Raw genomic sequence first — 24788 nt, forward strand, 5'->3', positions numbered from 1 at the left:
CGTGACTACCATTCGAAATTCGGTGAGACCGTAGGTTCGAATCTCGGTGAAACACTAAAATGAAGAAAACGTTTTTTCTAATAGCGCTCGCCCCTCGGCAGGTAATGGCAAACCTCCGAGTGAAAAAACTTCTCATAAAAAATATCTGCCGTTCGGAAATGGCTTGAGACTGTAGGTCCCTCTATTTGTGGAACAACATCAAGGCTCACGCCACAAATAGGAGGAGAAGCAGAAACGAAACCTATAAAATTTATATTTAATATTAACTTGTGGTTAAATTAAGATCTACGTTATTTCTCTTTGAATTAAGACTTACAACTTTCTCAACAAAAAATACATTTTATATATCTTCTTGTCCCATCACTATGTGCCAAAGTAGATAAAAAAGGTTCCATTGCTACATAGATAATCATCAAATTAAAATTTAGATTGAGGCCAATTTTATGTTAAATTGAGACGTAGGTTATTTCTACTTCAATTAAGGATCATATCATTCTCAAAAAAATATAGTTTTACCAACCATCTCGTAATTGTCAAGAAAGGCCTAAGTACAGAAAAACACACAAATTAAGGTATTAGGTTAACTAGAGCTTAAATTGAGAAATAAGTTATTTTTACCCCAAGAAATATGAGTCCAAATATATGAATAAAATATACTATTATGTAGAAAGTAAAACCATAAAATGTTACGCTTGACGTTATGTTGAACTGGTTTACTTGTAGTCACGCATAGTCTATAGCGACGTTTACTTCTGGTTAATTGTAAAGTTAGGATTTCTATCCCGATGGAAAATCGTAGCATTCTCAGCAAAAAACACCTACTACTTACCTTCTAAAAAAAATGGTCGTCTATAGATTAGAATAATATCTTTGGAGGTGTTGAATATAAACTTTATAAAAGAGGTTGAGATAAGAGGAGAACATTAAGACTAAACAATCATTTAAACATTTTTCTGCGAGCTTGATCAAAGCGTGCATTTACTTACAAATTTTCAAAAATCGAACTTGTGTGGAAAAATAATAATAATAACGAAAAATAGAACTTTGATCGCATTGATAACACATACGAGTACTATTATTGATCTTTTCTGTGATAACTGCATTTGAGACAAGAGGCGATGTATTAAACAATTTTCTAGAGAAAATTTCATAACTAAAAACGAACTTGTCAGTTTGAGGAAAAACAAATACAACTTATTCACATTAGCCGATTTCTATTTATATTTAATATGTGCAGAAATGAAAGTGCATTACTACTTTTTGTTCTTGATTACTTGCAATCGTCTATTACGGTTAATTGAAAAAGAATAAAGGTTTCCCTATTAAGCCATTAAAATACCCATTTTGGTTAAAGTTCCTGTTCACCACACAAATTTCCAACATTCATCAATGCTTTTTTTGACATTTTTCGCTTCGACGTTTAAGATCGCAGAATAAAAATAATCGGAGTTAAATTAAAAAAAAAGTTAAAACAATTTGAGATCAGCTTTTAGTATTTCAAATACATCATTCTTGCAAATATTCTCCATGATCAAGTGTCAACTCTTTCTTGCTTTCTCTCTCTCTCTCTCTCTTCTTAACTGTTCGTGTGTTGTGCATTTATTTAATCAGCTTTGTTCATCAAGTCATTAATCGATAATCGATAAATCAATCAACCAGCTGCTCAGTGATCGGCTTTTTACTTACAGTCTCTTCAGCTCATTTGTAAATTTTTATTCGAATAATGAATGTGTTTACCATTAATCGTATTATATTACATAATTACATACTTACATATTTGAATATTATCGTGAAAGTGTTGATAAATCGCTAAAGATTTATTACTACATATTAAATGTTGTCTTTATAATTAATTGTTATTCTTATTATTGTTATTATTATTATGCTGCATTTATTCATAAATATTTTTTTCTTTTTTTCTTTTTTCATACAAACAAAAAACAAAAATCAAAATAATCGATTCGCACATTCAAATCCACCACAAAACCACCACTACCACAACCACCACCACAACCACTACTACTACTACCACTACTACTACTACTACTACTACTACTACTATGTACTACTATTACTACTACTACCACCACCACCAACTACCACAACCATCCAAATTAAAGGATCAAATAAAAGCATCCCATAAATGTATTGCATATTGCATTTGCTTTGAGTGACGATTTCACCAAAAGATCAAAAGTAGCAAACAGACCTCAGTGAACAGTACAGCCACCAAACAAATCTACCATCAAGACAAAGCCATCAGATCAGGCAAAACTATGCAAGCATAGCAAGCCCTAAACAGAGCATCTAACACCTTAGCGCTGTAAAAAAACATAAAAAAACGACCTCAGTGTCGGCATCGCAGATCGGAATAACGGTGCGAGATACAGTCGAAAAAACGTTACAGCCTATTCTAAATTGCCAGTAGCCAAAGTGCGAAGCAGAGCAAAGCAAATATAAGAAAAGCCAAAAAGCTGTTAAGCTCGATAAACAAGCTGTAACTTGAAAAAGTATCCGCAGCCGATCTGATCGATCTGTACGAAAATTAACCACATCGACTGCATTACATCGTTTCGCATCGAGTTGAATTCAAAAACAAAATACAAAAAAACAAGCAAAAAATCACATCGTCTCGCATTTGCATCTCTCTGCATCCACAAATCTGCTTTAAGTAGCCAATAATCATCACTGCGACAACACATTGGGCACGCAAAAGGGCGATTAATTTGCAAAAGAAAAACAAACAAAAAAACTTACACACAACCAGCTCATATGCGTTCACGAAACGAAAGCGAGTTTTAAAACGCGCGCATAGGAGGGAGAGAGAGCAAGCTGTCAAAAAGCTGCAAATTCAAACATAGAAACAATTCAAGCAGTCAAACAAGAGTCCGATCGTGAAAGGAGCTTGTAGAAGCAAAGTCAAAGTCAGTTAAAGCAGATCGTTTATAGCAAGAACGATCGCAACAGCAGAATTGTATTTTTGAGCAGTAAATAGAAAAGTTTGAAAAGACAACAATAAACAATCACAACAAACACCTCAATTCAATCATTACAAATCAACCAAATCCAAAAAGAAAAACAAAAAAGAAAAAAATAGCACGTGCAGATAAATACCAAAAAGCTTACAAAATCAGCAAGTACGCATCTAATTCAAAACTAAAACGAAATAGGCGAACATCAAAGCCAAATCACTAAATCAGAGCTAACAAACAGTAATCAAATCACACTCACATACTTCACAAGTTATTCAAGAACAGTTAGTAGCGCGAGTAGTAAAAATTCAGGTTAAAATGGCCGAAGACGCAACTATGGAAACATGCCCAAGCCCCGAAATCGGCGATTCTAGAAAAAGGCCACTAGATTCCGATCCGGAAAATGAACAAACCAAACGCTCACATTTCAGTTCCGGTAAGTCTGTTATAAATTGCCTTTATCATTTACAAATCACAAAAAACAAAAACTTAAACGAAAAATGTAAAGGTACCCCATAAACGAACTTCCCTCTTTAATCGGTATTTCAATACATATGTATATTGTATCTTTTTTTTATTCTCTTGCTCTCGTTCGCTCCTTGTTTTCACATGTAAATTCATCTTCTTTCTCGCTTTTACTGACTATCTTTTTCTATCAACATTTTTATATGTTTTCGTCGAACAAAATGCTCCGTCTCTCTATCGCTGTGCATCATTTGATGCTGGAGCAAATCAGTCAAGTAATTACGTATAATTATTTTTCCCCCCTTTCACGGCATACATACTCGTACATATATGTATATGTAGGTATTATATCCATGTGTATTTGGTATGTGATGCATTCACACTTTTCATTGCAGTGCACCCATAACTGCGCGCGCTCTTCAATATCCATTCATTGTGGCATACAAACAATTCGATTTGAATGAAGAACACACTCATAAAAAATAAAAAACAACAAAATATGCATATTTGAAGGATTTGCGCTAATTTAATGTCTTATTTGAATAATCTTAAGACAGTGAAATATGTTTCCACGCCAAATTGAATTACGTGATTCGTTTTGTAAATGAAAATGGGTTAAACACGATACAAGTGCTCTTCATTTGTTTTTGTTATAGCTGAAGTTGTTGCTGTTGTAGCAGTATAAATATTCCCCATACATATACAGAGAATGCTGCTGAAGTGACGGTCCTTGAACGAATATAAATCCGGATCATTCTGAGGAGGCGTGAAGCGGTAGGTCTCTCCATTTGTGGAAAGTGTCAAGAGACGTGCCATGAATAGGAGGAGAAGCTCGGCCAAATACCCGAAAAGGGTGTTAGCCCCATCATATAATAGTATTCTATATAACGAGCTATCCAAGCCAGGGTGCAATTCAAGCGTTAGTTATGAGGACCAGCTGACTCACGTAATTCACGGTGACGTGGAAACATGCTTATAAGAGTTTTGAAATTACTCGAGAATTTTACGAATTTCGTAGTTCATCGTTGCGAATAACTATAATTAGAGGCGACATATAAACATTCATAGAAATTTACATCCGGATGTTCCGAAATTTTTTCCAACAGAACTTTTTAGGTTTATAAAATATTCAAGTGTGTGTGCGTGTGCTAACATACCTACGAATATATGCTTATATAGGTATGTATGTATTTACGTACATAATCGATTGAGTTTTTGCTTTGTAAATAAATTTCTAAACACTTTAATTAAAAAAAAAGAATATTTTTTAATGTGATCAGAATACAAACCTTAAATCGATTTGTGTTTCGCATCTACTGTATGCCACCATTTAAACATTTTTTCATAATTTTTTTGGAAAATAATGCACTTTTCAAGCCTGTTGGGCGCTCGCTTTCGTTCTTCTGATTTTAAACAATGTTGCCCTTTTGCTCCAAATTTTTTGCTGTTTGCTGAACTGAACTGTATTTAGTGCTGCAATAAAAGTTTGTGGTATAGCCACAACACATACAAACATACTGTACATGCATGCACTTATTTAGGTGTTTAAACAAGCCGTTTACCCGACTATGCCCCATTTAGCGTCATGCAGGCTTGGGTGGTCATGCAGACTATACATAAACATATACACACAAGGGGCTCCCCCTCAGAATCGTAAAAAGTCAGCCGAATTTAGGAATATTTATTTGAAATCCCAAAATGATGTATAGCTAAGCCGCATATAGTAAAATTAGTTGTTTCGAATACATTGCACCTTAAGCTCACCGTGTTCTTGTTTATGCCTCTCATAATCTTTACAGGGTTCCTTCTTTAAAATATGGAGAAATTGTTGTAGTTTTGCTTGTTGTTGAATTGACGAGCGTTAACCGAAAACGAGTGTATCATTTCGAGATCTCGGTTAATATTTAATTCTTCAAATTTGGAAATCGGCAATAATTAGGCAATAAATTCAAAATTTCTAGATCGATAAATTTTGGGGTAAGCGAAAATTTGTCTACTTCCATATCAAATTGCCCATGAAATGTGTGGAGTAGGCCAAGTTTTAAGGTAAAAGGTTTTAAAATAAAAACTGTAAATAAATCTAAAAAATGCTGATATTTCTAAAGCTTGATATAGTGGTCGCCAGAATGCAAGTAGTGTTGTTAACAGTTTCATATGAGGCATTTTGCGGCCGCCGTACACGAAAGGTTGTTGCGTGACCAGAATTCGGTAGAGCTCGGGCTCGAAAGCTCGAAAGGCAATAACAAATCTTTATTTATGTATTTCTTGCTCTGCTCCGATCCTATACTTATTGTATAAGGCAGCTCATATGAAGGTTGTTGGTGATGTAGCAACATAAACATATATGGGATATGCTGTTGAAGTAACAGCACTTGGCCGGATATAAGTCCGTGGCATTCCGGTAACGCAGAACCAGTAATATTAAGTAATACATAGTCATCCCTCTGTGTGAGGTGTGTATTGAGGCTTGTTCTATATCTTAAATTTACCTCCGAAACGCGAAATTTACAGTGCAACCTCTCCTAACGCATACCTTCTCCGTTGGTCGGACATTGTTTTCTATACCAAATCTTATGTATCGGAAAAAGTTACACTCTTTTGAGTGGGCATCTCTCTTGGACAGGCAAAAGCTGAGATGTTTCAATGTATTTCTATCACTTGAGGTTTCAAAGCCACACTGCACATCATCTTTTGGGGAACTTGTTCTTCGATAATGTTTAATCTGCGGGGTGCTTTAAAACATATCCATACACACATACTCGTATATACTTGTACATATGTATGCAAACAACTTTTTGTTATTGACTGCTGACAATCGGCGTTGTTCAAAGCTAATAATAACAACAACAGCAACATGCTTGCTGACAACGACATTCTGATGTTGGCATGTCGTTAATAACTAAAAGTGAGCAATTAAAAACAATAAATATTTGAAGCCATCATCACATCAGCAATTGAAAATAAAGACAACAGAATAATAAAATAAGTAGAGTAACGATGAAAGGCGAGAATACGAGAGAGAGAGAGAGAGCGAGAAATAGATTGAGAGACGTTCTGAAAAAGGAAAAGAAAATATGGAGTAGCTATTAATGTTAGAATCTTTTATGATATACAAGAAAAAAAGAAGATATTTTTAAACGATAATTAACTAAACTATTATTTGAAAATATTTACATATGAGAAACCAAAAAACATGAAAAAAGCAAAACAAAAAGAATGATATAGTAGATAATTTTTAAACGTAATTATTAATTGTTGGAATTTCAAAATTTTATATTATACAAGATGGCGCAAAATTAATCACCTTATCGAAAGATTTATAATTTTTGTTTATAGCGTCGTATGTCAATCAGACAAGCAACGGAGCGCGTAAAGGTTAAAATGAAGATTTCCATCACACAAAATCATTTTTTTGTTTAGTAAAAAATGTATTATATTTAAAAACTAAATTGGATGATTAATTTTGCGCCACCTATAATAATACCTGCTTTCTTTATTTACGCTACCATTAAGTAGCTGCAACGCATTATATTCATATGGTCACATTATACGAGTAGAACATTTACAGTATCATTAAAAATTAATATTTTCGCAAGAGTATGAATGTGTGCATACATATGTATACATATGCGTGAAATGCATTAGTTATGTAAATTTACTCGTGACATGACTTGGCATGTTGATTGTGCTGCCACAAGCGCTTTCGTGCATGCCACAGACCTACTTGTAAACAAACACCAAAGTATGCGTACCTATACTTACATTTATCCACATGTATGTATATACATATATTCGTATATAGTTTACTCATATAATACAACACATATTGGCTTAGTTTTGAATCTGTACTTGCCAGTTTTCGTATGACCCAGACACATGTCACCCTCCATTTCACGTGTCACAATTTCTGTTCGGCTGTTTTTTTGTCGCCAAAAGTGCTTGCTTACTTAGCCAAGCACTTAACACATTCTATTCCATTCTTTTCTATTTTATTCTGGGTATTTTTACATCATAAAATGCTTCTGCCACCGAAGCTCAAGTTGCTCTGTTGCCACAGAAAAAAGTATTAAGTGGACACTCTTAACTGTAGTTGCAGCTATTTAGCTATCGGGTGAAGATGAATACTAGAAGTGGTGAAATTTGTAAGTATGCAAATTTCGAAAAAGATATATGTATTTGTGAATTTAGGATTTTCCAATAGTGCCACTGTATAAACATATGCACTTGTTCGGCTTTCTTGTCAGGATAAAAAAAACATCTATAGTGCGCAAGGGTGCGCACGGCCCAAAATGAGAGAGTTTCATACCACATGGGTTGGCGGCAGGTTGGATTCTATCAAATTACAAGGTTTGGCTAACATGTCATCGGGGTTTCGTATCCAAACACTGCGTTTCGTATCCACTAAATGAACAGAATGCTATGCTGGCTTTGCATCGTGTGAATGCCCAATTTTGTTAGGTAATAATAGAAATATTTGATATATTTTATAGGCGAAATGCTAAACTTTAGGCAACCGTTCATCAATGACTTTCTTGCATTCATTAGGAAGGCTGAAATGTGTTGCGGGAAAGCAAGGCGTACAAACATTTTTTTGTCATTGTGCTCTCTTCTTATGCTATATTATTATCCATCTATCTGCGTATCTATTTATTTATCTATATCTCTATCATGCAATATTTCTTATGCTTACTATTTGGATTTCTTGTTGGTGTTGTTGTAGTTGTAGTAGTCCATTAAGCCAGTGCGGTGTAGTCACCGATTGTCATCGTCTAACTCATCTAACTGTAGGCCCAGGAAACATCCTGTTACGACGGGTTGGGTCTAGGGAGGGAGAAAGCTGTTAGGTGAGCGGTTCCCATAAAAGTTTTCCTTCGCGTCAATTTGAAAAAACTTAATTGACCATTGTTGTTGTTGTAGCAGCATAAAAACTCCATAAATGCCAATTGACTGACAGTCCTTAGTCAGATATAAATCCGCGTCGTTCTGATAACACAGAACAGACTGTCATGGAACGGGTTTTAGCTCTGTCCGATATCTGATAATCTCCCTTCTGATTTCTCGTTTAGCTTGTGAAAGATTTAGCACTCGCCTTGCTTTGCTCTAAAGGATGCGTCTCTTATCAGTTCATTTCCTTTCAGTTCAAGCAGATACCTTCATTGTCGCGCTTATTCAGTTACTGATAAGTGTATGCTGGTGGTTCTTTGTGCTGACTGAAAATTTGAAATGCAAAGATGTTGAGACATTTATGGAAATACAAATCTTTCAGGTTTCTTATTTTTCACATTTTGCAGATGATGGGAAAGGAAAAGGTCATCGTGAACGAATAGAAAGGCTGATATATGTATTACACTGTTTCTGCTCATAGGAGATATAAAGAAACTATCGTTGTTGTTGATGTGTTGTTGTAGCAGCATAAATATTACCCTTAAAGGTACAGATAATGCTGCTGGAGTGTCAGTACTTGGTCGGATATAAGTCAGGGTCGTTCAGGTAACGCAGAACCGACTATAGTGGGAGTGACAAAGTGTTTTTGGTCATTCAAGGTCAGGTTGCGGGTATTGAAAGATAAAAAAAAGAAATAAAAAAAAGAGGTAGTAATATAAAATTATTGCTAGATTAGGCTTATTAAGAGAAAGGAAAAGTGGATAAACCCCGTGAAATATACTTCTTATCACACTTTTCCTTTTTCCATTATCTTAACGAAACGTTTTCCTTTTCGAATATCAGAATCTAGAATTTAATTTGAGTTGTGAATAGAATTCCAAATTTGACTATCAATTTGAATTCTATCTGAAAATGGTAGTTTAAAATGCTCAAGATTTATATTGGTTATTTTGCAAAATTCTCAGCATGCCTGTATAAATTTTCCCAAATGCCTGAAAACGTGATTTTTGATTAGATTAAAACTGGAAAAAAACAATTTAAACTAGTACTAAATAAATTTTAAAATTCCTCTAAAAGCCAGCTACCATAATTTCAAACGACTCGGACATTTTTTGTTATCAAATTATACCTGTATATTTAAATGACAGCCTTTATGACACCTTTAGGTACAACATTTCTGTCCTCGATCGTTCTTCTATGATCTCTTTGGCGATCTATTTGGTGTCACACCTTCGGTTATACGAAAATACTTTCGTGCTGATTTCATATTGAAATATAAGAGTATATATGTATAGGCATATTTATGAATGTGCATGTTCTAATATATATATGCATATATTCTTGTTATCTACACATGTTTCAATGCTGTTTTTAATTAATAATTATTGACATTACTCAAAAAAATAATAAAAATAATTAAATCGAGTCTTTAACAAGGTAAACGAGGCGTCAATTCGCTCCTCTCAATATTTTTCCATTGTTTTCTTACTTGTTGAGTATTTGAAAACGGCTAATTGCATCTAGGTCTACATGCTTACCCATTAGTATGTAAAAATCCAAACCTATTCCCACACACACACATACTTCATGCATAGGCTGTCTTACACCTGACATGTAAAACCAATTACGCGACCGTGTGATCGACTGACCACCCGGCTGACTAACAGACCAAGCGCCACGCAGTCACACTATTTACCTATCGTCTGCATACGTTGCTATTGCATATTTAAGTGAGTTTTGTTAAAATAATCTCATTTGTGTCTGCCTCTAACAGCAGCCGTTGGTACGCTAGCAGTTTTGCGTTGGATTATCAATGTTTTGTGGCTATTTTAAAAACAGATTTAGTTCGTCATACATTATGTATATATGTATATATATATATATATATATATATATATATACATGCACACTTCATATATTATATGCATTTATACATATATACGTATGTAGTTATGTAGATAAATCAGCATGTAGTTATAAGTATGCACATCGTATACCCTGTAGAAAATAAGCCAGTTATTTCGTTCTTTTGTGACAGTACCTGGTGAATTTCGTACCTTATCTGGTTTGCCTGCCTTATCATGTCCATGACAATTTACTAGCAAAGATAACACGATATGGAACTCTCTTATTCTACTGAAGAGAGCGTATTTCGATTACGTTTTTTTGAGTTGACAGTGAGACCGATTGAAGCTATAGATGAATATTTAACACGTTAATACTGAGCTTTCAGCGTAGCTACGCGAAACTCGGCGCTTTTCTCAAGTGTTCTCAAAAGTACATTTCGTTTGCAACAAAAAAAAAAAAAAATAAAAAAAATGCAAACAAAAAATAAAAAATTTAAGCTTAAACCTAAGGTTGGCAACTGTGAGTGCATAGATAAGATTAAAGAGCATAAGATAAGACCGATATAAATTCTGAGAAAAATTGTAAAAATCTATAAATTGTATATGATTTACGAATTCCACTTTATCATAAAGTTATCTAAAATTCCTGACTGCATATCATGTCCTAGTGACTCTAATGGAAAATGTTATAACAAATCTTTTCAGTGTTCTTATGAAACTTTAGGCGTCATTTTGTACAGGGTGGGCCAAATAAGACCTACTAATGTTAAACACAAATAACTTTTGCAATAATCATGTATTTTGGTTAATTGTTTTTATACATGGAATATATTTTATGGAAATTATGTATGAAGTATTACATCAGACAAAGGCCCACCATTTTTCTCGATACAAAGATTGACTCTTTTTAACCCGTTTCCCATTACACCACATAATGTTTATGGTTAAAGGCTCAGTATTTCGTGTCGAATATTTTGCTTCAGCTATCTAATAGTCTCTGGCTTATTAAGATACACTTTGTCTTTTAAATATCCCCATTAAAAGAAGTCGGGCGCAGTCAAATCTGCCGAACGAGGTGGCCAAGGGAAATCTGAATTTTTGGAAATCAGACGTTTGCCAAAAATTTCACGCAGCAGGTCCATAGTTTGCCTAGCAGTATGCGCAGTTGCTCCATGTTGTAACCACAAATTAAGATACTGCTCCGCCATTGGCCGCAAAAAGTTTTCAACCAATGTTCTGTAAGAAGCTCCTGAAATCGATTCTGGCGTTTCATCCTCCTTTTCGAAGAAATATGGACCGATAACTCTAGTGGCCTTAACACCGCACCACACAGTACATTTAGATGGGTGCAACTGATGTTGGTGTGTTGCCCTTGGATTTTCAGAGCCCCACAATCTACAATTTTGTTTGTTGACATAACCATTTAAATGGAAATGCGCTCCGATTATCCGATGCATCCGACATCAAAACATTATTTAAAAAATCAATTTATGTGGCTAAATTTGTAAAACGAATTGCGTTTGTAGTCGTTTTTGGTGGTCTTGCGGTACGTTTCCATAATAAATTTCCAACAATGCAATTATAACCAACAAAAAGAGAAAAATTAATATGTCAAAAAATAAAAAAGTTATTTGTGCTTAACATTAGTAGCTCTTATTTGGCCCACCCTGTATTACAAAGGTTCTAGTGCTTACAAGTTTAATAAGTAAATTAATCATTTTGTTTTTGAAAAAGTTGTTTTGTAAGAAAAACAATGATTGAACTGCATAAAAGTATTTAATTGGTAATTTCTTGAATGTTAAATGTTTTCTCAATAAACTTTTTTCTTGCTTTTAAAATGTTTTCCACTGAATTTTTGGTTATTTTTGGTTTGATTTTGAAATTTAATATTTAAAAAATGCATACGGATAGGATATAGCATTTTTTTATTAAACAAAAAATAGTATGAAAAGAATTATTTTATTGAACTATATGAAAGCAAATGTTTGGTAATTTTGTGAATATAAAATTGTTTGTGAGTAAACATTTTTTTTATTTTTAAAATACTCTATTTCGAATTTATAAATTGTTTTAATTTTTTTATTTTTAAATTTACAATTTTTGTGCATTATTTCGAATTGAGGTATTTTTAAAAATTTTTTTATCTAAAAACAACTTCAGAGTTTAAATATTTAATCGTAAATAAAGAGAAAAAAATAGTTTTTTTTATTAAAAAAATTAAATTTATTTTTAATTTTATATTTGGTTTTTTTAATTTTAAATTATGAAACTAGTTTCTATTGTATATAAAAGAATAATTGTATTAAAATATGCAAACTTAGTAAGTAAAAAATTTGTAATTTCTTGAATTGAATTTATTTATTGTTGTAATTTTTGGTTTTTAAATTCTTGAAATATCCCCCACCAAACACTTGAAAATCTTGACTGTCTTATGTGATTGGTTATCTACCATTTATGGATACATAAAATAGTTAAAGTTAAATTTTATTGCCATATTGAAACATTTAAATAGAAAAATCACAACAGAAAGTAATTTAACAAATTTTTTTAAACGTAATTCATAATTCAGTTAAATTGCAATAAAATTTGTATAATTTCTTTATATAAAATAAAAACTTTTCCCTAACACTTTTCCTTAATACCCAAAATGCACAACGTTGAATATTTTTCAAAGAATGGCCCTCGATATATTTTAAAGCCTTAAGAATCTTGTCACTGAGAGATTGGTTCGTCGCCATTTCTAAAAAATTGTTAAATCAACAAAATAGCTATAGAGAAGAATAAAATCATGGAAGAGTAAAAACTGGTAGGGTTTTTCTAATGGCTGTCGCTCCTCGGCAGGTAACTCATAAAAAGCTCCTCATGAAAAAACCATCCTATGGTCCGAGGCGGCATAGGTCCATAGACAGACATGATTGGAGGTTTGCACTTCTTCTACCTCATGGCCTTTTGAGCGCTCTACTCATCACAGTACGTTATCCAAACCCGGTTCCTATCTTCATTCCTTCGTTTCCAGTTAAATCCCTGTGTCCTGGGAACCAAATTAGCCAGATGCGATTGTGCGTTCCTGACAAATTCAGTTTCTCGATCCATTCAAGGGCCATTGAGGACTTAGCCTCACAGGATGATAGCGCCTTTAGTGCTGCCTCATTGTAGCTCAGAATGACAATTCGGTCATTCCGGTGATTCCTATCTAAATTCATATCTGCACATAGACAGATAGCGTACACCTCCGCTTGGAAGATGCGGAGACTGTATAAAACAGTAGGCCCTCCATTTTGTGGAAAAGCATCAGAACGCACATCACAAATAGCAGGAAAAACTCGGACAAACTACCAACAAAGGATGTAAGCACCAAATATAGATATATAGCTTTCAACAATTACAGAAAAATATTTTTTTGTTAATTTTTTTTTCTAATTCCTAAAATGTTCAAAATTGCATAGAAATTAATTGCTTTTAGAGAGTTTCGCCACGAATTTTAAAGATTTGTGAAATACTTAAGTAATATTAATTTTGCAAAAAAACACTTTAATTTTATTGAAATGGGCAGGCAGTAGAAAATGGCAACTTCTTCAAATAAAAGAATAATACTCGTTAAATATTTTTTTATACTCAAAATGCCCTGATGTGCTTATTTTCCCAGTAAGTAAGCCTTTTCACATTTCGTTTCATGCTGTATAAAACTAGTGATTTTCGAAGTGCTCGCGGACTAGTGTCACATTTCGCTACCTAATTTTTTATTGAACGGTAGCTATAGTTTCTTTCAACTTCATTAGTTGCCTTATAACATTCTGTCCGACCACCACTGCGCTTACAATTTTGTGACCTATTCCATGCGGTTTTTTTTTCGATTTTATTAGAGTTTTTTTAATTTTAATAGTTATTGCGTTTTAGAACGTCTCTCAGTCAGCCAGTTTTACTGGTACATCTTCATTTACTGCGAATAATGCATATAACGTAGATTTCAATAAATTTTCTATTTATAAACAAACAAAAACAATCACTTCAACTCGCCACAACTTGTTTTACTGCGTTTTTATTTTTTCATCCAGCCACACAAATGATGCAATAACCATTTTTTTAAACGTATTATATTCTATATGTACGTAAATGTGTGTGTGTGCAATAAACCTGTTAGGTGACGGCATTTCGTATTAGTCGTGCTTTATTAATTTAAATATTTGCCGCTCAGCAATTCGATTAAAATTTGAAATTAGTGTCAGAAAAATTATTCATAAAAATACTAGATAAACATAAGAATAAAATAGCGAATATCTGAATCGCTGTGTACGAGTATATCATTCGAAAGGCATACGTATACCTATATGTACATGCTTAAATATCAATGGCTGTTTCAGAGGGCATATCAAAACATGTACATGCACCTGCCGTATTAATTAACAAAGTTCATCTGTACATATATATATATACAAGGTGGCGCAATATTAATCTACTAAATAAAAACAAATGCTTTTGAGTGATGGAAATCTTTAATTTGCTCGATTGCTTGTCTGTTTGTTTACTGCAGCTGCCTAGTTCACAAGTGTCAAATATATGATGATTGACGTGATTCGTTTTGCGCCACCTTGTATAATTGTTTTGGTATTTATAATAATCTGCGGACATTCATAATCATTTGCTTTATTGTGGATCTCGATTGTACTTTAAACACGATTCTGCGCTTGAAGGAAAAAAAAAACGCGAGTGCTCTTGAAATAATTCCAAATCCAAGAAACTCTCCATCAAGTATTGTATTGCATAAATTTATATATTTTAAAATTTATATTTTTTTTTTTGTTTCTAACACTCGGTTGTTATGCAAAGTATTTGCAATTTCTTTGCCGTTTTTAATTTTTTGTTTTTGTTGTTTTTTTGCCTCATGACTGCACATTTTACAAAGTTCAAGTTTATCGAGTTTCGCTACTGGAGGAGACCTTGCACTTTACTTTGAATATATGTATGTATGTATATATATATAAATATGCATATGCATTAGTAAATGTATGATTGTATGTAGGTAGGTAGCAGGCATGCAAATACGCGAATTTAAATATATATTAACGCTGTTATTTGTGTTGCGCATTTGAGGGTCAAGTTCAGACATTTGATGTGCTTGTTAAATATAGATGATATAATTCGTGAATGTATAGAGAAACTTGAACAGATGTATGTATATGTATGTATGTATATAATTGCTGGCACAAAATTGGAGTTGATTGCGAAATTGAACGATTTCTTTATAAACTGTGTCACTACTCTGTGCGATTTATAGATACTTATGTAGTTACAGTTTTCAGATATGTAGCTATTCAGTACTGTCACTCTTTTATTAACTTTTATTTTTATAGAAATTATGGATTACACAGCATAGGTGCTAGACCAGGGCGAGTAAATCAGAAAACTATTCGTTTAAACAATCAATTTTCTGGAGCTGCACTACGAAACAATTTTTGGATTGATGTTTAGGGCCTTAGCCAACCCTGGGGGATATTTGATGTCTGAGACACGTTGTGCAAGACATCATTTGAGTTTAGACAATATTTAACATGCACTAATCACTAATATCTCTAATATTTTAATATTTTAGCAGTTGTTGTTAATATTGTTGTTCCTGTACATATACTTAACCCTGTCATATACTTAACCCTGTCAGAGTAGTGCAGATTACCGGTCATCTTCGTCTAGCTCATCAAACGGTAGGCCTAGGAAATTTGCTGTTTCCACAAGTTGGGTCCAGAAGGAGAGGGGTCTAAGATGAGTGGGTTTGATCGGGCATGTGAAATGGTGGTTAGTGTCGTGCGGGGTGCCTTCACGGCACTTTCATGTAAGTCTCTTTGAAGGAGAGTCAAAAGACCCTTTAGGTGGGAGTTAGAGGGTAAAAATATTCTGTCAAAAAATCGCTCGTCTAATCCCTTTATATGCATTACAGGTTTCTGAAGGTAGTAATGGCTTTTTAGTTCGATTTCTAGTGAATTTAAAATGAAATTGTCTGTAATTTTTTTCCATTTCTTTTAATAAAAGGAAAACCAATGGGGTCATTTATTAAAATAAACTCAAAATTGACGAAACTTTTATATATTCTATTAAAGAAAAATACAATTTTTTGGTTTTTTTCGGACAAATTTACGATATCAGGACAAAGTATTAAAGTATTAAAGTGTGATTTTTTTTTTAATTTTTTAAGACGAGGCAAAACTGGCTGTCATTAAAAAAAACTCTAATTGTAATTCTAAACTAATAACTAATTATCATTTTTTTTAATTTGCACGAAATATGTAGAAATTATTATGTATCTATATATGAAAGTAATATAGTTTTTCTTTAGTTATCTTTTACTAAATAATTTTGGTTTTAAATAATTTATTAAAATGTATTCAGACTATGAGATTTTTAATATAAAGAAAACTGGTTTTACTCTGCGGATAGCCGAGATACCCGAGATTTCATAATCATTGGTTAGTGTTCCTTTCCTAATAGGCGAAGTTTAATAAGATTTTATTCCACAAATGGGTGACCGTATAATTGTGGGTTGATGACGCCGCTGCAGGTATACCGTGTCTCCTTTAAAAACGTTTAATGTTCGAAATGGAGATTGAAACTAGAGCTGCTAATGGTGTATTATATGTATGTACCCACATACATACGTATTCGATTACCATTGCTTTTGTTATTTATTTAAAAAGCAATTATGAAAATATTAGTATCCCAAAAATCTATTCAAGAACACATACAATCGAACAGTGTTGCAGTACGTCGGGGCTAATTTCGTATGGATACAGAATATCTTTTTGCCTGGTATCAAAGCAGTAATTCTTCTAATTAAAAAACTTCACATCAAAGGTCGTCATTAGGTGTGCATATGAATGTATGTATTTTGCATATACTCACTCATCGTCCGTACAGCAGGACGCTTGAGTATCGCGTCGCTTTTTGTTCTCCACGTAACCCACATACATATGTATATGCATGCACGTGTGTGTACATCACATACACATACTCATACTGATTAAAGTTCGTATTTGCAAGCTTATGATGGGAAACAGAAAAAATCGAGATATAACGCGATTGACCTCAAAGTTTGATAAAACACACAAACATGCAAGTGCAAATATACATATGTATGGTATATATATGCATGTAAGCACTTCTGTGGTTATCAAAAGTAGTCTGTACGTATTAAGTCACTTGACAAGTGGGACGCGAAAGAGCTGTGACATGCGAATGAGAGGCAGATTTTAGTTAAGGCACTTAACCTGACTACGAGTAGTTCCAGATAATTGTAGAAGTGTGTTCGTTTGAATGTGTGTGTGTGTGTTTGTGGGGCTTAGTATATTTACTATAGTATGTGTGGGAGTAATTGAAGCAAGCGAGTAAGCATGTATGTATAAAAATGCTGATAAGAGCTAAATTTAAGTCGAAAATGATGTTGCGATATTCGGCAACAAAAATACAAAAACAAAAATCCCAAATGTCAGTAAAAATACAATTGAACGTTGATTATAGCTATGGCGCTGTTTTGAAAACAATTTGCACTTGAGTAATCAATAAGTAAAAGCAGAACAAAAGATATTTCGCAATTTGTAGTCGCTATTTATTAAAGTTTACAACAAAAACAAAAAAAAGTAATATTTTAACATGTGAGATATATACTATTTTTCTGTTGAAGATTCGACGAACTGTCTTTTACTCTCCTTTCTCTCCCCCTCCCCTCCGCCTCCCTTACTGTTATCTGCTGGACTCCATTTTAACACGCAATATTTGCGCATCGTTTTGTGGCACAAATTTGGGAAATTTCATAAAAAGTAAAAGGAAAAGTAAGCAAGTGGCATTCGAAAGAACTTCAGAATAAAGTACAATAAAAACAACATCGTCCGGGTAAAAAATTTAGAAATACGGAACATATGTATGTATGCAAGTGTAAGCGAAATGAAAGCATTGAATATATTTCAAAGCGCACAATTAAAAAAAAGAAGAAAAAAACACTTTAGTATGAGTCGTGCGTTTATTTATTTATGTATGTAATATATATATGTACATATGTGTACAGCAAAGCGAAGCTCTGCCCTGACGCAGTTGTATGCCGGGCATTTTTTGTTTTGTTTTTTTTATTCTTTTTTTTTGCTTTGAAGCTGGCACTTGTGCCACATAAGTCGGAATGATGCAACAATGCATAAAAATGGTATTGTTTCATGCTGTTTTTACTTTCATTGAAATACGAAAATGCATGAAAGTGAGAATTTCTACTACGATAATAAAAATATATGAGTATGTATGAATTATAAATAAATCCATATGGGGTTTTGAATAACTCATTTTACTTTGCTTTGCTTTGTTCTAAAGGCAAAGTTAAAGAAGTGAAATCACGCGAATATGTAAAAGTAATTACACACGGCGATATATATGCATATATATATATTTATATTTATTTAATATACATACATTAGCATACTTCATCAAAAAAGAGTAGAAAATTTATCTTATTTTAAGGCCTCAACCGAAATATTAGTGAAAATTATTAAGACTTATGAGAGCTGAACCGATTTGAGAATACCTCAAAAATCGGAGTCTTTTTTATAAATAAAATAAAGTTGTAAAAATACTTTTTCTCAAAAAGGAACCCTGATGATAGAAGAGTTTAGGCTTAAAAGGTTTGAATAAAAATTATTAAATTTTTTTTAAACATAATCAACTGAACGGATGTATGTTCAAATATGCGAAAAAAGATTTGGGACATGAATGGGTTAATTTTCGAGAGAGTAAAAAATATGAGAAAATAACTTTCCACTGAAGCTTTAGAGGCTTAAATCAGTCAATATTCAGCTGAGTTATTCAAGTTTTCCGTAATGCTATATCAAAAAACAAAAATCAAAATCTCATTATGTTTATTGTGTTGATGAGATCTATAAAAATTGTAAAAGCTTAAACTCTTCTATCATCGTTTTTAAAAACTTATTTTATCTACTAACCGTTTATGGGTTACCATTTTACCATTCCGGTCGTTTGCCTACTCTCAGCCACCACAGCAAGGAACCATCCTAATTTAAACTGTATTTATTTATAGAGTTAAGAAATCTTGGTTATCCTTCATAATCTTACATGCTAATTATTACTGCTAATTATTCAACGGAAATTAATTCCGACTACTACGACACCCATGTCCAAATTTAATACCTCCGTAAAGGATTAAGCACTTAATTTACTTTCAAATCGGTTCAGTTCTTGTAAATTTTAATATTTTTCGGCAAAAGTCTTAAAATAAAGGGTGGTCAATTTTCAAGGGCTGGTGTTGTTTTGAATAAAATACAATTTTTTTTAGAAATTATTATCATTTCGATTTATTATGATAATATTGGTATGGCTTAATTACGTATAGAACAAAATATCTGCCAAATGGCCGCCGGGGCCTCGGCGGCACACCTCCAGCCGATGGTCCAAATTTTCGATGACGCTGAAATTGAATTGTTGCTGGCTTATCGACGTACATCTTTAAATTCAAATAACCTCAAAGAAAGAAGTCCAACGATGTCAAATCACATGATATTGGCGGCCAATTGACATCGCCGCAACGTGAGATTATTCGGCCATCAAATTTTTCGGGCAAAAGAGCCATTGTTTCGTTAGCTGTGTCACAAGTGGCATCGTCCTGTTGAAACCACATATCGTCCACATCCATATCTTCCAATTCGGGTCTTAAAAAGTTCGTTAGCATCTCACGAGCACTATTCACAGCAACTGCCTGAGCGCCCTCATTTTGGAAAAAATACGGCCCAATGATGCCGCCGGTCCATAAACCGCGCCAAATAGTCACTCTGTGTGGGTGCATTGGTTTTTCGGCCAAATGCGGCAATTCTGCTTATTGACGAGTCCACTGAGGTGAAAATGTGCCTGCTGTGCTGAAGATGATTTTGTTCGAAAATTGGTCATTCATTGTTGCCATTTCCTGCCACCATTCTGACCATTGACGATGCTTGAAATGGTCAAGAGAACCACCTTGTAAGCGTGTAAATGCAAGTCTTTATGCATAATGTTCGTCAACGACGAGCGTGAGAGGTGGAATTGCTGGGCACGCCGACGAGTTGAGGTGGATGGCTTTTCAACCACACTACAATTACAATAATGAGTTAATGGTAATTTGAATGCTTATCCACTGCATTTTACTAGCCTTTTAGTGGCTATGATAGTTAGCCTTTCCACAGTTGTAAGACACATGAGACTATGAAGCTTAGACAATTTGTGTTTTTTTTTAATTAATTAATTAATCAATTTTCCGAAATTTAACACTCCATAACAACTCTTTAATATTTCTTATGCAAAGCCATAGTTTTCTTCTATACAACTACCCTACTTTAATACAGTGAATTGCAGGGCTCTTGCTGTAGTGTAGACTATTGCTAACTATTACTAAGACATTTTGTTTATATTTATATTTACTATTATATCTTTTTTATATATATTTTTGAAGCCTGGAAAATACAAATTTCTGAAAATTCAGAAAAAGATGTCTAATGTTCTTTACTTTATAGTTAGTTTTTCTACATATTAGCATCACAAATGGGTACTTCCACTCTAGAAAAAATCAATTCAATTCCTGTATTGTTTTACCATATCCATACTTCTAGTTCATCACTATTAGCATCAATATCTGTAAATCTTAGTCTACCATAACTTAAAGAAGAAAAAGCAAGGATGAATTGACGTTGTCATCCGCCAAAAAGCTACCAGAATAGAGTAGATTTGAAAAAATACTAAGCTTCATCATTTGAATTTTAACCAACCAGAGCTTAGCTGTTACTTTTACCGCTTCCAAAAAATGCGTGACAGGGAGAATACTGAAATAATACTTGTGCTTTTACTAGCCTAGTACTGGTTGAACTGACTTAGGGTTCGCTTATCCAAGACCAGCCTGGAGGTATATTAGTAAAAGTAGTCGCGATATTGATTTTATTTATAAACAAAAATCTAGGGGGCCTTGCTAAGCTTAATGTACTTTCTTGCAGTGTCGCTACGCCAAAGAGTACCAAACCATAAAATATGAACATTTTTGATGTATTAAGTTTTTAACTATGAACCATTTTGATTGATTTGGCTGACTCTGGAATTATACCAGCAGTCACATGCTGAAATTGTGAACTTTAAGCAATCTCAAATATTGCCGGAGTTAAATCTGTAGAGACTTACTTACTTATGTAGTTAGCTTACTTGAAATTAAACATTAGCTTAGCCATTGAACCAGGTGCTTAACGAACATGTGACCTTCATTGGAGGCAAATCTCGTTCGTTGCATGTCATTCTAAAGCAAAGTGAACTATGGCTATTTCACTAGTTATTTATTATAATTTTTTTTATTATTTCGTCTTTTTTAGTTGCTTATTTATTTTATTTTTAAACAATTTTTTTATAATTTTCTTAATAATTTTTTTTTATTTTTTTAATAATTTTTTATTTGTCCCTAAACATGATTTTTGTATATTTTTTATTTTTGTCTTTGTTTTATTTGTTATATCTTTTATAACCCTTATATTTTGTTATTATTTTATATATTTTTTATTTTATTTGAAATAATTTTTTCCATATTTATTTTTATAATTTCTTTTTTTTTAATTTTTTTATTTACTTGTTTCAGTTGTGTTTAATTTTTTATTTCTTTAGTTTCTATTTTTCTATAAGTGCATAGGCTACAACGAAAACCACATAAGTCAAATTTTCTCACTCAACAAAAATTTAACAAAATTTCAGAAATTTTCAAACTTTTTAGTCAAAACTAAAAAGGAGATTCTGGTTGCGTTGTTTTATAGCCCATTTAATTTTAGTATAACAAAATGCAAGTTTGAATTAACTCAAAATTCTTATTAATTTTTGATAATTTTTTTTTCTTGGCGATGTTGCGCATTTTTTGATAGAAAATAAAAGAAAATAAAAACAGTGTTTTTAAGCCAAATAAATGAAAAACATTTGGCCGCTAATAGCCAAGCATTTCAGTTAAGTTCCCATTTCGTTTTTCTGTAAAATCCCAACAAGTGCCAGCAAGGCTCATCACGAGCCGAGTTTTGCACTTACCAAAAATTGGTATGACCAAATGCATATTAAATGCATGCACATAAGTGACATATAACACTTGCACAAATATTGAATAATTTTCGCATGTAACCATTGGTCAGCGCAAAGCTACACATATATAATAAACAGCTACTTATATATATTTATGTACTTGCCACAAAAACATGGTAGAGGCCTGTCGCATGCACCTTGTGCCATGCTCTGCTTTTGTTGCCATTGCTGTGCCTGCTCGTATACACTTTAGCATTTTAACTATTATACTGCCCTTCCAACTCCTCTCGCTGTGTTTATTTTTGCTGAATTGCTGATTTTCCATTACCCAGACTTGCTGCAGTGGTGCTAGTGCGGCCCGGCAGCCGAGGAAGAAGCAGCAGGAAAAGCTCAAGGACGTTCGCAAAGTGGGTGCTTCAGCTTGCTTCTCAGAATGGCGCTGTTAGTTGCTGCAAAATTTTGCAGCGCGCTGTAGCAGTCGACTGGCTAAAGGAACTGCAGACCATACAGTTATGTATAAATAGCGGCGATATCGACAGTCGTGAGAGTATGCCAGAATTGGCAGAGAATATTTTGCATTGGCAGTAGTGAATGCTTGTCGCTATGGGAATAAGCTTGCACATATGCATACATACATATATGTATGTAGAACCATTTGTATGCATGTGCATGTTGCAGCATTTGTTTGGCTACCCTCAGCCATCAGATATCATCTGGTGGCAGTTGTTGTAGCAATTCTATTTTTGTCGCTGCAATTTGACATTGCATCTATTCTTTTGTTTCCATTACCGAAGTGGTTGAGGGAGCGAGAAAGTGTTAGAGCTTATCCGAAGCTTAATTTACTACGCTACCTCTCCCTTTCTCTCTCTTTCTTTCGCTCTTCTTCTTACTCTCTCTGCTGCTTTCGATTGTTGCATACATTCTCTTATGCGCAGGACGCGAAAAGTGCAAAGAGGAAACCTGGAAAAAGCCACGTGTGCAATTTGCTGCAGCTACAACCGCACCGCGTCGTAGCACCAGCATAATTGCCACTCCCTCTCTCTTCACTTCCTGGCCGCAACTGCTTTAGTTGGCGCCTGCAGTCGCGCATAAGTAGGTCAGATGGTTGCAAAACAAGCAACGCAGCCAATGCGATTGTGATGCCAAGTGTAATACGAAAAAAGTCAAGCGAAATTTGGTGCAATGCTATGTGGGTAGGTGCATGTGTGTATGAATTGATGTATTCTTGTATGTTTGCATAAGAGCTGGAGCATTTGCATGCCACATAAAACAGACCGCGTTTGGAACTCGAGCGCTGACCATGCAGGTTTTACTGTTGGTCAACCTAAATTCCTCCAATACCTTTTTGACACTTTTCGCGTGGCAGTGGTGCGTGTGCCACAAGCGTCACTTTGTGTCAACCTTCGCTAGGCGCGCTTAATACGCTTGCAACACATACGCGTATACTCTCACTGATGCACTCTACATACCTATATAGGTACCGACTTGCTGCCTCATCAGAGGCTCGTTTTTACATACACACGCCGCTGTTTTTGGGTGTGCGGGGTACCTCTCCACCTTTATTTCATTCATTTTTTTCGCCTTCTTTTGCGGCTGGTTTTCTTAATTTTAGCTGCAGTGATGCACATGTGTTTTGTAGAGCTTGCCACCTTGTTGCAGCACTACATGTGCATATATCCATTTGCTCACACACTATACCGCACATATGGACATACAGTAGCTTTGGTTTTGCGCAGTGCGGATTTTAATCCTTGAAAAGTGCAGCTCACATCGTCACACACACACATGATTTTCTGTGTGTTGTGAAGGCCTTCACTTTACATTTGCTCAAGTGTGCGTGCGTTCCATTTTTCTGTACTACTCCGGTTTGTCCCCAACATTGGGCAAATGCTTGCTTGAATTTTTGAGTATCGATAGATTTGTGCACCAGAGCGCAGAAGTATAAAGGCACAGATTCAGTGGGAATGTAAGCACACATACATATTGTGTTGTATATGCGCTGATGCCTCAAGTGAATTGTATTTTACAGGAAATGGAATATTGTTTTGATCACTCATACGCACCGTTGTCACAAAGTATATATAAACCAAATGATACGTATACGTCCTGTTGACCTAAATAGCGGGGTTTTAATTGTTTTTTCAACAAAAGTTTCGTTTTTGTATTGTTACAGCGCGCTGGTTGCAGAAAAAACCTTAAATATTGATACCATGTGGAATTTGATAGAATGCTGCCTGCAGTAGACAGTTTCCATATTTTGAAATTTTTTGAAATTAAAGTTGGGTAGTGTAATTCGAATGACCTGCACTTTTATAATAATTGATTGCGATATTTTCATAAAAAAATAAAAATTGTGATATTTTTTTATAAAGAAAACATCATTACTGTTGTCTGCAAGCCCTTTTCATTAGGCAAGCTTCGTTTTTTCCTACAAATGCAAGGACTGGGAACGGCGATGTCGATGCTTTTTCATGACAGCGAATAACGCGAATAATTGAAATTATTTGCTGAAGTTTAGTACTATTAGAATCAATTTTATAGCCATTTGGAAAAACGAATAAATTATAAT

At 33.9% G+C, this 24788-nt stretch overlaps 1 protein-coding gene across 6 annotated transcripts in view; it reads left to right on the plus strand.

The window, feature by feature from the left end:
- The window catches only part of LOC129235670 (RNA-binding protein Pasilla), a 151384-nt gene that overhangs the window by 69876 nt on the left and 56720 nt on the right, over positions 1 to 24788 (plus strand). For 4 of the 6 annotated variants that reach the window (XM_054869643.1, XM_054869642.1, XM_054869644.1 and 1 more), the window contains one exon: positions 2121 to 3408. In XM_054869643.1, the coding sequence (XP_054725618.1) occupies positions 3291 to 3408 (118 nt within the window). In that variant the 5' untranslated portion in view covers positions 2121 to 3290. Of the gene's footprint in view, positions 1 to 2120; positions 3409 to 24788 lie in introns of those variants that run through there. The other 2 variants (XM_054869636.1, XM_054869639.1) reach the window with 2 other exon arrangements.

Source organism: Anastrepha obliqua, chromosome 1, assembly GCF_027943255.1.
Source record: "Anastrepha obliqua isolate idAnaObli1 chromosome 1, idAnaObli1_1.0, whole genome shotgun sequence".
In the NCBI taxonomy this organism is placed as follows: domain Eukaryota; kingdom Metazoa; phylum Arthropoda; class Insecta; order Diptera; family Tephritidae; genus Anastrepha; species Anastrepha obliqua.